Here is a 12,199-nt window from a genome sequence, read left to right as displayed (position 1 = left end):
ACTATTTCCAGATACACAAAGCCCTAGCTCACTCAAATGGGTGTAAAGTGTTCCCAAGCAGAAAGTCTGGTGGAAGCTGCCCTGTGGAGGAACAGCTGTGAGTGAGGACAGTGCCAAGTGTCACACAGACACTGCACACAGCAGTGATGGCCACTCACCAGGGCAGTGCCACGGAGCTTAGGCCAGTTAGCCAAAAGTTATCTTGTAAAACTGGACAGGTCTTGGGAATCCAAGAAGAACTTTGGCTTTCTGCTGAGAAGGGCAAAGTGGAGGACCTCCTGCTGCCCAGCAGGAGAGTTTCCTGCTCTGGACAAGTTATAGTAGTATGTATTTGTATTAAAAAAGCACTATTTCTGTCCACACAGATAGAGGATTACAGATATAGGAACACAATATCAGATTAAGTGCCTGGAATAGCTCATATATGCATCTGGAGTTTGGACTCCCTGCAGAAACTCCATGGCTGGACACCACTCTTCCCCTTTGTGGCTGGTGAAAAGCTGAGGGACACACCAGCAACAAGGCAGGAGAAAGGCAGACTCCCCTGAAACTATTTTGGGCTGGTTTAGGACTTCAACAGCTTAATTTGAATCCACTTAAAAGTGACAAAATCCTCTTGTTACTTAATAGTTTCTTCTTAGGAGGTTCCTTAGGATGCTAAGGACCACACTCCAAGTTACCTCCACTTTCCTCCTCAAAGGGACTCTCTGCAGGTTCCTAAAGAAGCTTATTGCCACCAGCCTGGTCTGCCTACAAACACATGGGGCTGTGCTCACTCCAGACCAGCCCCTTCTGCCAGGAGATTCCCTGCAGGTTCCTGTGAGAGCTGCAGCAGATGAACCAAAGAGCTTTGTACTGTTTGTGTGCAGTGTGTTTGATGTTGAATGCACCCACTTTGTCTCACAAAGAGCTGGACCTGCAGCCCCAGAGAAACAGAAGGTTTGATAAAACATTTCACAACAGTAAGGCAGATGCCTCAGGTAATTCCTTGAGCACTGTGACACTCCCCATGCAGCACTCAGGGGGGACAGCCCCAGTAACTTACAGCCATTTAAACAGAAGCATAGACATTCAAGACATAGGTGGCATTTTCCAAGGTATAACCCTTGGTGCTGCAAATGAACAGAGTGGCCCTGAGTGCCTTTGTGAGGCAGGTGCTGCCTCAGCATGACAAGCACGTGGGGCAGGGGCTGCTCTGTACAGCAGCCAGGAGCAGGGCTGGGCTCTGCTCAGGTGGGTTTGTTTGATCTCTAATCCACCACGAGCACTGCTTCCTGATTTTAGAGGTGCCCACAGAACAAAGGCAAGGAGGAGAGGCCAGGCTCTTCTCTCACCTGCACAGACCTGTGCCTAAAACGGGCAAGCAGCAAGACAAGCCCAGTTTGTAGCTATAATCAGGAATATTCCACGTTCTCCACGGCCAGAGGGTCAATAGATAAAATGTAATAGCACGTCACTAAGTGGCCAGCTACACAAAAAGGACATCCTGACTCCAGGGTATCGCTTCAGTTCAAGGCAAATTACAAATTGGGTCTGACAAAATGGAGCAACGCCAGCAAAATGAAGAGATGGAGGCAAGCCAGCTGACGCCAGAGCAAATTGGCCTTTCATGTCACACTGCCAGGAGAGCCACACACAGCCATGGCTCGGGATCCCTGCTCCTGCACAGCCAGGGGACTGGAACCAGAGCCCTCACTGCACTCATCCTTGTGCCTGTAATAAATCTGCTGCTTTGCCCATGCAGAGCAACTTCCTCAAGCTTCAGGTTTCCAAAACTCATCCTATGCATTTTCTGGATTTTACTGAGTACACCCTATCTCTCTTGCTTGCCTTGAAACTTATGATATCTGAGACATAAAAATATCATATCACTTGGGGAAATATAGAGATAAGAAACAGAAGTAGTAATGGTGATAAAAAACAGATCTTAATTGTGTAGCATCAAGTGTATTTTCAGTGGCTGAATGATCTTAACAGTTAGAATTAAGATGGTTTTCCAGTGTTCCAGCAGTCATTCAAACCCCACCTCAGACAGGCCCAGGTATTTTAATTATTTTGATGCCTATTATTATTGGATGGCGTGGCAGAATTATAACATAGCCTCCAAGTTCAAAATTTCCAAACTTCTATAACCACAAACAGTTTTAAAGCTCAGCTCTTGTTCAAGCCGTGTTTAACATCAGTTAAGCCTAAACCAAACTCACCTTCAACCTCAAAGCTCTTACCTGCACGAGGAAGATGATGAGGAAGTAGAAGTTGGCAATTCTTCGAAACTGCTCGAAAAGGTTCTTGGGGAGGAAGTTCCAGAGGGTGTACTGTGGGGAGAGAGGGGCACTGAGACACTGCCAGGCTGGCAGGGAGCAGAGCCCCAGCGGGAATGGGCAGCACCCAGGGACACGGCAGGGCAAGCACAGCCAGGGGCCTGAGCAGCTCCAGAGCCAGGCCCAGGAGCTCCACAGTGCAGCTGAGACCCCACCAAACCCCACAAATCCCACAGTGCAGCTGGGGCTGAGACCCCACCAAACCCCACAGTGCAGCTGAGACCCCACCAAACCCCACAGTGCAGCTGAGACCCCACCAAACCCCACAGTGCAGCTGGGGCTGAGACCCCACCAAACCCCACAAACCCCACAGTGCAGCTGGGGCTGAGACCCCACCAAACCCCACAGTGCAGCTGGGGCTGAGATCCCACCAAATTCCTGCTCCAGCTCTCTCTGCTGGAGCACTGAACAGTCAGAGGTGCTCACAGTGAGATAACTTATAAAAAGGCATTTGGACACAGGTGATTTCATTACCACATAACCCACAGTGGATACATTTTTTCCAAATTCCCGAAACCATCTTAGAGCTGCGTTTGTTAAAATAAAAAAAAGAAAAAAAAAAAGCCATGCTTGCCCATACAAATTCAGTATTAGGTTGTGCTTCATTATAATTTTAAGAAGGCTGCTGAATCATTTACTTTGGAAAGCATGTGGAATTTAAGAACATGGAAAATAATGGGTCTCATATCTATCTTTCAGTCTGTCTGGAATAAAAAAAAATAAGCAGTCAAGTCTCAAGACTGATGTCCACTTAATTATAAAAGACTGGACAGGTCCCAGGCCTAGCAAATATAAAAGGAAAAAAGAGCAAGGACATAACATTCAAAAATAAATCAAGGAAGAACTAAAATTAGTGCTAAAGCAAACCATTTGTCAGTGAGGGAACTGAGCTGGGGGAAGGTGTCCTCACTGAGGCCCCTCCTGCATGCCAGGGAAACATCAATGGGAATGCTACACCAGCTAAACAGACTGAAAGCTCTTCCCAAAAATAAACCCAGACATACAAAAACAGATAAGATCCAAGATGTACAAAGAAACAAAGGAGAGGGAAAAACCCCTCTGCAGCTCAAGTACAGCAAAACTGAAGCCTAAGTGCATGCTGAGCATCAGCAATGCTGAGCACTGGCATACGTATCCAGCTGTGTTGACAATATGGAATGCCACTTGTTTGGTATTTTACTCGAATTGGCTTCAAATCTTTTGAAATAGCTTCATGAATGTCATGGAGAAAAGCTAAGCAGAAGGCAGATGGGTGTCATCACAGTTTTGCACCATAAACAAAAGCTGCATTAATACCATATGAATGTTTCCCCCCCTTTCATCCAAAGGGATAAACAGAGCATGGTTATTTTTGTCCTGTCTCAAGAAAGAAAAATCCCACAGAATAAAAAAAAAAAAAGAGGGGAATCCTATTTTTATGTCCCTTTATAAAATAATGCCCTTTATAAAATCAAAATTTGAGCTGCTGTTATCTCATGTTTTATTATACACCTGTCTTTTCTTCCCAAAGGGGATGTGAGAAAACTTTATAAAGACACACCAAAAAAATCCCCAACCCCACAAAATCAACATGTCCACACACTTTGCTCTCATCCAGCCTACAAGAAAGGAGCTTGTCCACATCCCCAGTGGCAAAAGAAATCCCCAGAGAGAGCTGGAGCTGTGTGCAAGGGCTGTGCCAGGCTGCTCCACCTGCAGAGGCACCTTCGCCTCCATCCTCGGGGAATTTGGGCTCTCCCAGTTTCCAAACCCAGCACCGGAGCAAACCAGGGGGGGCACCCAGGCTGAGTGAGGATGCCCTGGGTGGGCAGGGGGCTCACCTTGGAGGAGACAATCCTGTTGTCACAGAACTTCTGTGCCACGTACGCCTCGGTGTCCGCCACGGGCCGGTGCCCGACCAGCACGGTGCGCGTGCCCACCCGCTTCTCCTCCCCAGCACACTGCAAGGCAAAGAGAGAGACAGCTGTGAGCCCCAAAGAACCCAAAAATCTGGGTAAAACCAGCTTCTCCTCCCCAGCACACTGCGGGCATGTGAGCCCCAAATATCTGGGTAAAACCAGCTTCTCCTCCCCAGCACACTGCGGGCAGAGAGAGACAGCTGTGAGCCCCAAAGAACCCAAATATCTGGGTAAAACCAGCTTCTCCTCCCCAGCACACTGCAAGGCAAAGAGAGACAGCTGTGAGCCCCAAAGAGCCCAAATATCTGGGTAAAACCAGCTTCTCCTCCCCAGCACACTGCAGGCAAAGAGAGACAGCTGTGAGCCCCAAAGAGCCCAAACATCTGGGTAAAACCAGCTCCTCCTCCCCAGCACCCTGAAGGGCAAAGAGAGACAGCTGTGAGCCCCAAAGAGCCCAAATATCTGGGTAAAAACAGCTCCTCCTCCCCAGCACCCTGCGGGCAAAGAGAGACAGCTGTGATCCCCAAAGAACCCAAATATCTGGGTAAAACCAGCTTCTCCTCCCCAGCACCCTGCAAGGCAAAGAGAGACAGCTGTGAGCCCCAAACATCTGCATTCACGGCTTCTCCTCCCCAGCACACTGCAGGGCAGCAAAGGGAAAGAGCTGTTAGCTCCAAAGAAGCCCAATATCTGCATTCACAGCTCCCAGCTCCTCAGCACACTGCACTGCTCACTGGAAGTAAGGCAGCTGGAACTCAGAGATTCACCTCACTGCCTCAGCCAAAGCACTGAGAATGAAGATCACCAAGCTCATCTAGCAAAAGCAAAGATGTGCTGAGCCTGAACCACACCTTGGCTCAGCCATCAGCTCAGGACCACAGCCCTACACCCCACCAGGACAGGTTCCTGCACTGCTGCCCTGAGCAGGACACTGCTGCCTGCATCTGCAGCCTGTGCCAGGTCATTTTTCCTTCTTGAAGGAGAACGTGTCTTTATCAAGCACTTCGAGGCAAGTGTGAGAATTAAGGATTATAGGAATTGGGAATATAATTAGCATCTATACATCTCTTCCCAGTCCTGACCTGGAGAATCCTTCAGCTCTGGGTTTATTCATTACATGAGGAAGATGGCAACTGCACCCTCCCTTACACTCACTCTTCTGTCCAACCCTCAAACCCATGCAGGATGTCTCACCACCACACTGGCACACACAGATTTAGTGCTCAGCTCAAAAACCCAAAAGGGTCTGCTTCTGCTATTTAAAAATCTCAGCTGAAATCACGAATGATGAAGCAGACAGCTTCACAGCACAAACTCCTCGAGATGACACACACGGTGCTGGGAAGCCAGCTGGGCTTGCTGGGGGTTTAATTTAAAGCAGAATGAGATGTCACAAGTGAATGTCAGCCCCACTGCTCAGCAGCAGGATGAGGGAGCTGCAGCAGAATAACCTCAGCAGGGAAGCAGGGCTGACTGCAGGAGAACAGCCCCTGCACAAAGCCAAAAACACCCGTGAGCAGCAGCATGGGGCTCCAGCAGAGCCCAGCCACCCCTCGGGCAGTGACAGCACCTGCAAAGCACAGACAGACCCCCCAGCCAAAGAGAGGGTGTTAACACACAGTGAACAAAGTACCCAAATGCACCTAAAGCACCAGAGCTCCTCTATTTCAATGTAACCCTTCAGCATTTCCAACTTCTTGTCACTTCTCTTAAAGCCTTCCCCAGTCTGCGACAGAGGTGAGGCCAGGCAGGTCCCCACAGCTCTCAGGGGCTGAGGCTGCACTGTGAGCTCTGTCCCCACCAGCCTCCAGCTCTGGCCAGCCCAGCACACACAAGTTCCTCAGTGAACCAGAAAACCTTACTTTCAAAAACACCAGAACTATGCACCAGTTTGAAAATCACCTTTTCATTCTGTCCAGGTTCCCCCTTTCATCTAACAAAGTGTCCTTGCCACAGATGCTCACAGCCAAGGGAGATGACCTGGCCAGCACCACAAAGCATTTTGTGATGCTGAACTTAAAATTACACAGAGAAATTAAAATACCCACTAAGAGCAAATGGGGGGAGAGGGGTGAGGGGGAAGGAGTGGTGTTAGATCAGGGTAAGATTTCCTTAGAGTTCAGTTTTCAAGGTTTAAAACAGGGAAGACGCTGGTCACAGTCTATGGCTCAGGGCATTACCAGGCAGCAGGGCTGCTGAAACACCAGCAGACACTCTGCATACTCCACTCAGCCACACTAATCCTCAGCCCTGCACTTGCTTGCTTTGAAACCCCCCAGAGCAAAGCCAGAACTGCCAAACGCTCCAGGATGGATTCATGGATGCTCCAGGAAAGAGCATCCATGAATCCATCTCAGCATCCTTTGTCCAAAGGGCTCGGCACAGGCAGCTTGGAAAGGTGCAAACAAAACCCAGCTAGAGAAAAGGTGCTCTGAATAAAAACATGCAAAGACAGAAGGCCTGGGACTAACTGCTGCTTGGGGAAAGTGTCAAAACCAAAAATTTAACATTAAAACCAGTGGTCCTGGAGCAGCAACAACTGAATGGATCCTGCTGCACCAGGAGCAGAATCTGCCTAAAGGAAGCAGTAGCTCTTCCCTTCCTCTGTTTCCCACCCATGTGTGCACACCTGTAACTAAAGAAGGATTTTTACACCATTCTACACCTGGGCAGGTGTGCTGACCGCTCTCACCACAGCCATGCTCACAGCTCCAGTGGCTGATGCTCAGAGCAGGAGGATCCTCATGGCCCACACGATGTCCCTGCACCCCGACAGAGCCAGCAGCAGCCACCAGCACCATGGCAGTGACCACCCCCACCAGCCCCCAGACTGGGCAATGCCACCGTGCTCCCAGCCACACCAGCACCACCACAGCAGCAAACTGCACCTCTTCAAACCACCAACCAGACCCAAAACGGTTCCCTGATGTACCTGCTGCATTATGGAGGTGCCAGCCACGCTGTGACCAACCTGTGCCCCAGGAGCAGGAGGCAGAGCCATCCATCCACGCCACAGCAGGGCCAGGCAGCTGAGACAGACGTCCCCACGCTGGTCCCACCGTGTGTCCGAGCAGGCTCTGGAGCCAGGCGTGCCTGCTGAGCATCCCTGCAGCCCAGGGAGGAAGGAAGAGCTTCCCCTGCCCGCTGGCACGGAGCTGGGGAGGAGCAGGGTCAGGGTCTGCCACTCACACACTGGCACGGAAACCACCGAGTTCTGCTTAAAGCACTGCTGGGGAAGCCTTCACTGGGATCTCCCCAAAGTGCTCCCAGGGATCTCCCCAAAGTGCTCCCAGGGATCTCCCCAAAGTGCTCCCAGGGATCTCCCAAAAGGGCTCCCAGGGATCTCCCAAAAGGGCTCCCAGGGATCTCCCAAAAGGGCTCCCAGGGATCTCCCAAAAGGGCTCCCAGGGATCTCCCAAAAGCGCTCCCAGGGATCTCCCAAAAGCGCCCACAGGGATCTCCCAAAAGCGCCCACAGGGATCTCCCAAAAGCGCCCACAGGGATCTCCCAAAAGCGCCCACAGGGATCTCCCAAAAGCGCCCACAGGGATCTCCCAAAAGCGCCCACAGGGATCTCCCCAAAGCGCTCCCAGGGATCTCCCCAAAGTGCTCCCAGGGATCTCCCCAAAGGGCTCCCAGGGATCTCCCCAAAGGGCTCCCAGGGATCTCCTGACTACCCATGGAGAGCCTGGTGCATGTGAAGCCTCAGAGCAGAGGAGAACCCAGATCCAGGTGTGGTGTGTGGGCTGACCACAGCGAGTTCAGCAGCAATCCCAGGGGGGATTTCACCCTCCAATCCTCCATTGTTCACCTGCAGCATCACCTCACAGCGAGTGCAATGCCAGGGTAACTAACAGTGGCACTGTAACCCCATGGTGCATGCCAGCCCTCCCTCCACGGTCTAACCAGGCTCCCCCCACTCCCAGCATTTCATTCCCATTCCCTCCACGGTGTCAGAGCTGCCCACAGCCACAGCAGGAGCTGGAAGGTGTCACAGCCCATCCCTGTGCAGCCCCAGAAGGTGAGCACAGCCCAGGCTGCAGCAGGAGGGGCTGCCTGAGCTCAGCCACCAGGGCTCTCCCTTGGGGCAGCCCAGCCCAGCCCTCGTGGGTCCTTAATAGATTGCTACGTCTTAATAACAGCTCTCAACAGAGACTTAGAGGCAGATTTAGGGAATAACTGCCAAGCTTTTGGGAAAATTATAAAATATGCAGATTAGCAGGGAGAGGATTTACACGACTTTTTCCGACTGCCTTTCATGAAAAATTTTAATTCTGATGGCAAAAAAAAAAAAAAAAAAAAAAAAAAGAAAATATTACTTGGATGCAATTCAAGCAGCTGCCTTGCTGGCTGGTGGGGCTCAAAAGGATTATTCAAGAAAATAAACAATTGCATTCCCTTCCTAGGCACTTTCTCACCTCCCTGGGCCTGAGGTGTTTGTGTGAGCACTGGGAGAAGCAGAGCTGTCTGTAGGGATCAGCAGTGCCAGACTGGGCATGGTGTGGGGCTGTGTTCCCCCACTGAGCCTGGAGGACGTGGGGATGCAGTAGGTGACCACAGAGCCACCTGCTGTACGTGTCCCTGCCAGCCAGAGGAGCTCCCTCCCTGCAGCTGGCAGACTCACAGCAGCACCAGGGGGACCCTGCATTCACCAGGAACTGCGAGCAGGGAGGGAAGGAGGCGAGGAGGGAGGGAAGGAGGCGTTTCTGAGCAGAGCCACCATCCTGTCTGCACCACCTGAGGACCAGCCCCAAAGATGCAGGAGTCTCCTGCAACGCTTCAAGCTTCAGTCCAGAGCTCCTGCTCCACTCCCCTGGTGCCTGACCAAGCCCAACCAGTGAGCCAATCCCTCAGCAGGGCATCCAAACCAGACTCCTCCTGAAGCCAACAGCCCGAGAGCCAGACACAAATCCCAGCAGGTAAAGGTGATGTGAGGCTGTTCTGCCAGGGGCAGCTCTCCCCCAGGCTGGCACCTCTGCCAGGGGCACAGCCCCCCCAGGCTGGCACCTCTGCCAGGGGCACAGCCCCCCCAGGCTGGCACCTCTGCCAGGGGCACAGCCCCCCCAGGCTGGCACAGCCCCCCCAGGCTGGCACCTCTGCCAGGGGCACAGCCCCCCCAGGCTGGCACAGCCCCCCCAGGCTGGCACCTCTGCCAGGGGCACAGCCCCCCCAGGCTAGCACAGCCCCCCCAGGCTGGCACCTCTGCCAGGGGCACAGCCCCCCCAGGCTGGCACCTCTGCCAGGGGCACAGCCCCCCCAGGCTGGCAGCCCTGCCAGGGGCACAGCCCCCCCAGGCTGGCACAGCCCCCCCAGGCTGGCACCTCTGCCAGGGGCACAGCCCCCCCAGGCTGGCACAGCCCCCCCAGGCTGGCACCTCTGCCAGGGGCACAGCCCCCCCAGGCTGGCACAGCCCCCCCAGGCTGGCACCTCTGCCAGGGGCACAGCCCCCGCCCCCCAGGCTGGCACCTCTGCCAGGGGCACAGCCCCCCCAGGCTGGCACCTCTGCCAGGGGCACAGCCCACCCTAGGCTGGCACCTCTGCCAGGGGCATCCCCCCAGGCTGGCACCTCTGCCAGGGGCAGCTCTCCCCCAGGCTGGCACCTCTGCCAGGGGCACACACAGCCCCCCCAGGCTGGCAGCCCTGCCAGGGGCACAGCCCCCCCCCCAGGCTGGCACCTCTGCCAGGGGCACAGCTCCCCAGGCTCACAGCTGGCTGCCCACCCTGGCTTTGCCCCGGGGCAGGTCCTGGTGCCCAGCTGCACTGCCTTGGCACACAGGGCTGCTGCTGCAGCACCACCCTTCTCTGCCAGGCAGAAACCCACGTGAGTGTGTTCTGGAAAATGCTTTGGTGTGACCCGGCCTTCCCATACTTGCACCTTCTATAAAGCCCACGTTCTGCCAGAAGCAGCAGTTCTGAAATCAAGGCATTAGGGGGGATCATGGCTATTTTCTTACATTGGCCAAACTCAGAAAGCCCATCTGTGTGCCCATGGAAGGTCACCTGAGGCTTGGCATTCCACGATAAATTTTTCTTTGAGGAGACAAGAACAGGTATGATTTGAAGGTACCAGGCCAGGAGTAAAAATGCCCATGGATGCAATTAATAACCAAACATATTGGTGACTTGAAGCTGCTGGAGCATTACATAGAGGCGGCACAATTACATTTGCAGCCCACAGCAGTCCCCAGATTCTCTGCCTGAGTTTGGGCAACTGTCCCTTTGTGCCCCTTCCCCTTCTCCATCTGTGCCCCCTGCCACAGGAATGTCCCTCCCCAGCACAACCTGCCCCTGCCCTGGGGAGAGGCCCCTCCTCACTGTCTGGGATCCATCCATCCTGCACCACGCACTGCACCCTGATGGCACCGGATAAAAGCTGCAAACCTGGGTAAAAATTAGCAAGCCTGGGTAAAAATTAATGGAGTTAGACTGAGTCCAACAGGAGAGGGGAACCTGTGCCCTGCAGTCACTGCTGACAAGGAGCCACTTCAAGAGGACTATTTCTAGGGCAGCTGCAAACAGAGACTTTAATTATATCTCCCATATGGAAAGCAAGTGTCTGTGCTACCTTCTGGCCCTATTTCCAGAAAAAAACCAGCAGCAGAAGTAAAACTAAAAAACCACCAGCATTTCATTTACTACAGCTCCAGAGAGCACCAAAACCTGAACTAACTAGTAAAAAAAACTTCTTTCATGTTTGCTGAAGATAACTGTAAGCCACAACGTAAACACAAATAACTCATAGAAAACAGATCTAATAAAAACCACAGGCATTTTAAAAAAATCATCTGCTAAACCAGCACAACTACAAAGCTCAAAGACTTGAATGAAAGCACAGCTTATATTAAATAGATGCAAAAGAAAGATTAAATCACATTACTTGGCTTCAATCTCATGAATAGTTTAAAGTCTAATTGCTCCTGTATTGTTCCATTTATGATAAAAGTTGTGGAGAAGGCGACCTGATTTACAAAAAAAGCTTGCAAAAATAACAGCACCTCTCAAAACAGCCTGTTCCAGCTCCTGTTTCATTTAGCCTCAGAAGAACAAAGAAAAACACAGCCACAATTTTAAAAAGCCTCCATAAATTTACGGTAACCTCCCCAAAACATCCATCAGCCTCACTGCCCAGCCGATATATTTTTAATTGAGATTTCTTCTTGCCAGTTTTCCTATGACTCTTTGTCCTCAGTCACTTCTGCGAGGACACGAGCCATGCTTTGAGAACAGCCTCAATAATTCAGCAGCTCAGACTGTGCTTACCCACACCGAGCACATCTTCCAGCAGATCTCCTGATTCACAGGGAGAGCTCCATGGATCAGAACCACCCCCCGAGCTCCCTGTGCCTGCACCAGAGGGTCAATAACAGCACAGACCTTGGGAACACAGCCAGCCAACATCTGAAACACTGGGAGCTCATAGGCCCAGGGGAAGGGCTGAAGGCACACACTGCCCGACCTCGTTTCCCACTGGATGGGACTCTGCTGCTCACTCCTGGGCAGGGTGGGAGGCTGGTCCCTTGGGACAAGAGCAGGCTGAAATTTAAACCAGGATCCCTTCCCCTGCGCCAGGCTGGAGCTCCCACTGACCCTTCAGCCAGGGACAGAAACACAGCCACCAAGGAGGGACCACGGGTCAAGCCAGCTCCAGCCAGGGTGGGGGGCAGCAGGGGCAGCCATGAGAGCCCCCAGACCCAAAGAAAAGGCAAGAGCAGAAGGGGAGCCTTGGGAAAAGGGCCAGGGGGGTTTTCACAGCAGTCAGCACGTGGTGGGCTCAGCACACAGCCCTGGCCCTGGGGATGATCCAGCAGTACAGGTGAGCTCAGCACAGCACCACTACCACAGCACAGCACCCTTAAAGCCAGGGGGGCTGCAGCCAAGTGAGGGGCACCAGCCAGAGCCCACCCCATGTCCCCTCTGTCCCCAGAGCTGCTGCCTCACCCTATGGTCAGAGGGAGGTCACCTTCAGCAAGGACAGAGCCCA

At 52.7% G+C, this 12,199-nt stretch overlaps 1 protein-coding gene across 11 annotated transcripts in view; it reads right to left on the bottom strand.

Moving 5' to 3' along the window:
- The window catches only part of ATP11C (ATPase phospholipid transporting 11C (ATP11C blood group)), a 56,316-nt gene that overhangs the window by 32,357 nt on the left and 11,760 nt on the right, over positions 1-12,199 (bottom strand). For 10 of the 11 annotated variants that reach the window (XR_013184322.1, XM_077186204.1, XM_054641249.2 and 7 more), the window contains exons 2-3: positions 4,142-4,261; positions 2,226-2,315 (exon numbers count right to left, since the gene is read on the bottom strand). Coding sequence is in view for 10 of the 11 variants with exons in the window: in XM_077186204.1 (XP_077042319.1) it covers positions 2,226-2,315; positions 4,142-4,261 (210 nt within the window). In the remaining variant the exon portion in view is untranslated. Of the gene's footprint in view, positions 1-2,225; positions 2,316-4,141; positions 4,262-11,478; positions 11,509-12,199 lie in introns of those variants that run through there. The other variant, XM_077186203.1, reaches the window with a different exon arrangement.

This window comes from Agelaius phoeniceus, chromosome 14, assembly GCF_051311805.1.
Source record: "Agelaius phoeniceus isolate bAgePho1 chromosome 14, bAgePho1.hap1, whole genome shotgun sequence".
Taxonomy (NCBI): domain Eukaryota; kingdom Metazoa; phylum Chordata; class Aves; order Passeriformes; family Icteridae; genus Agelaius; species Agelaius phoeniceus.
This window is presented reverse-complemented; position numbering and strand designations above follow the sequence as displayed.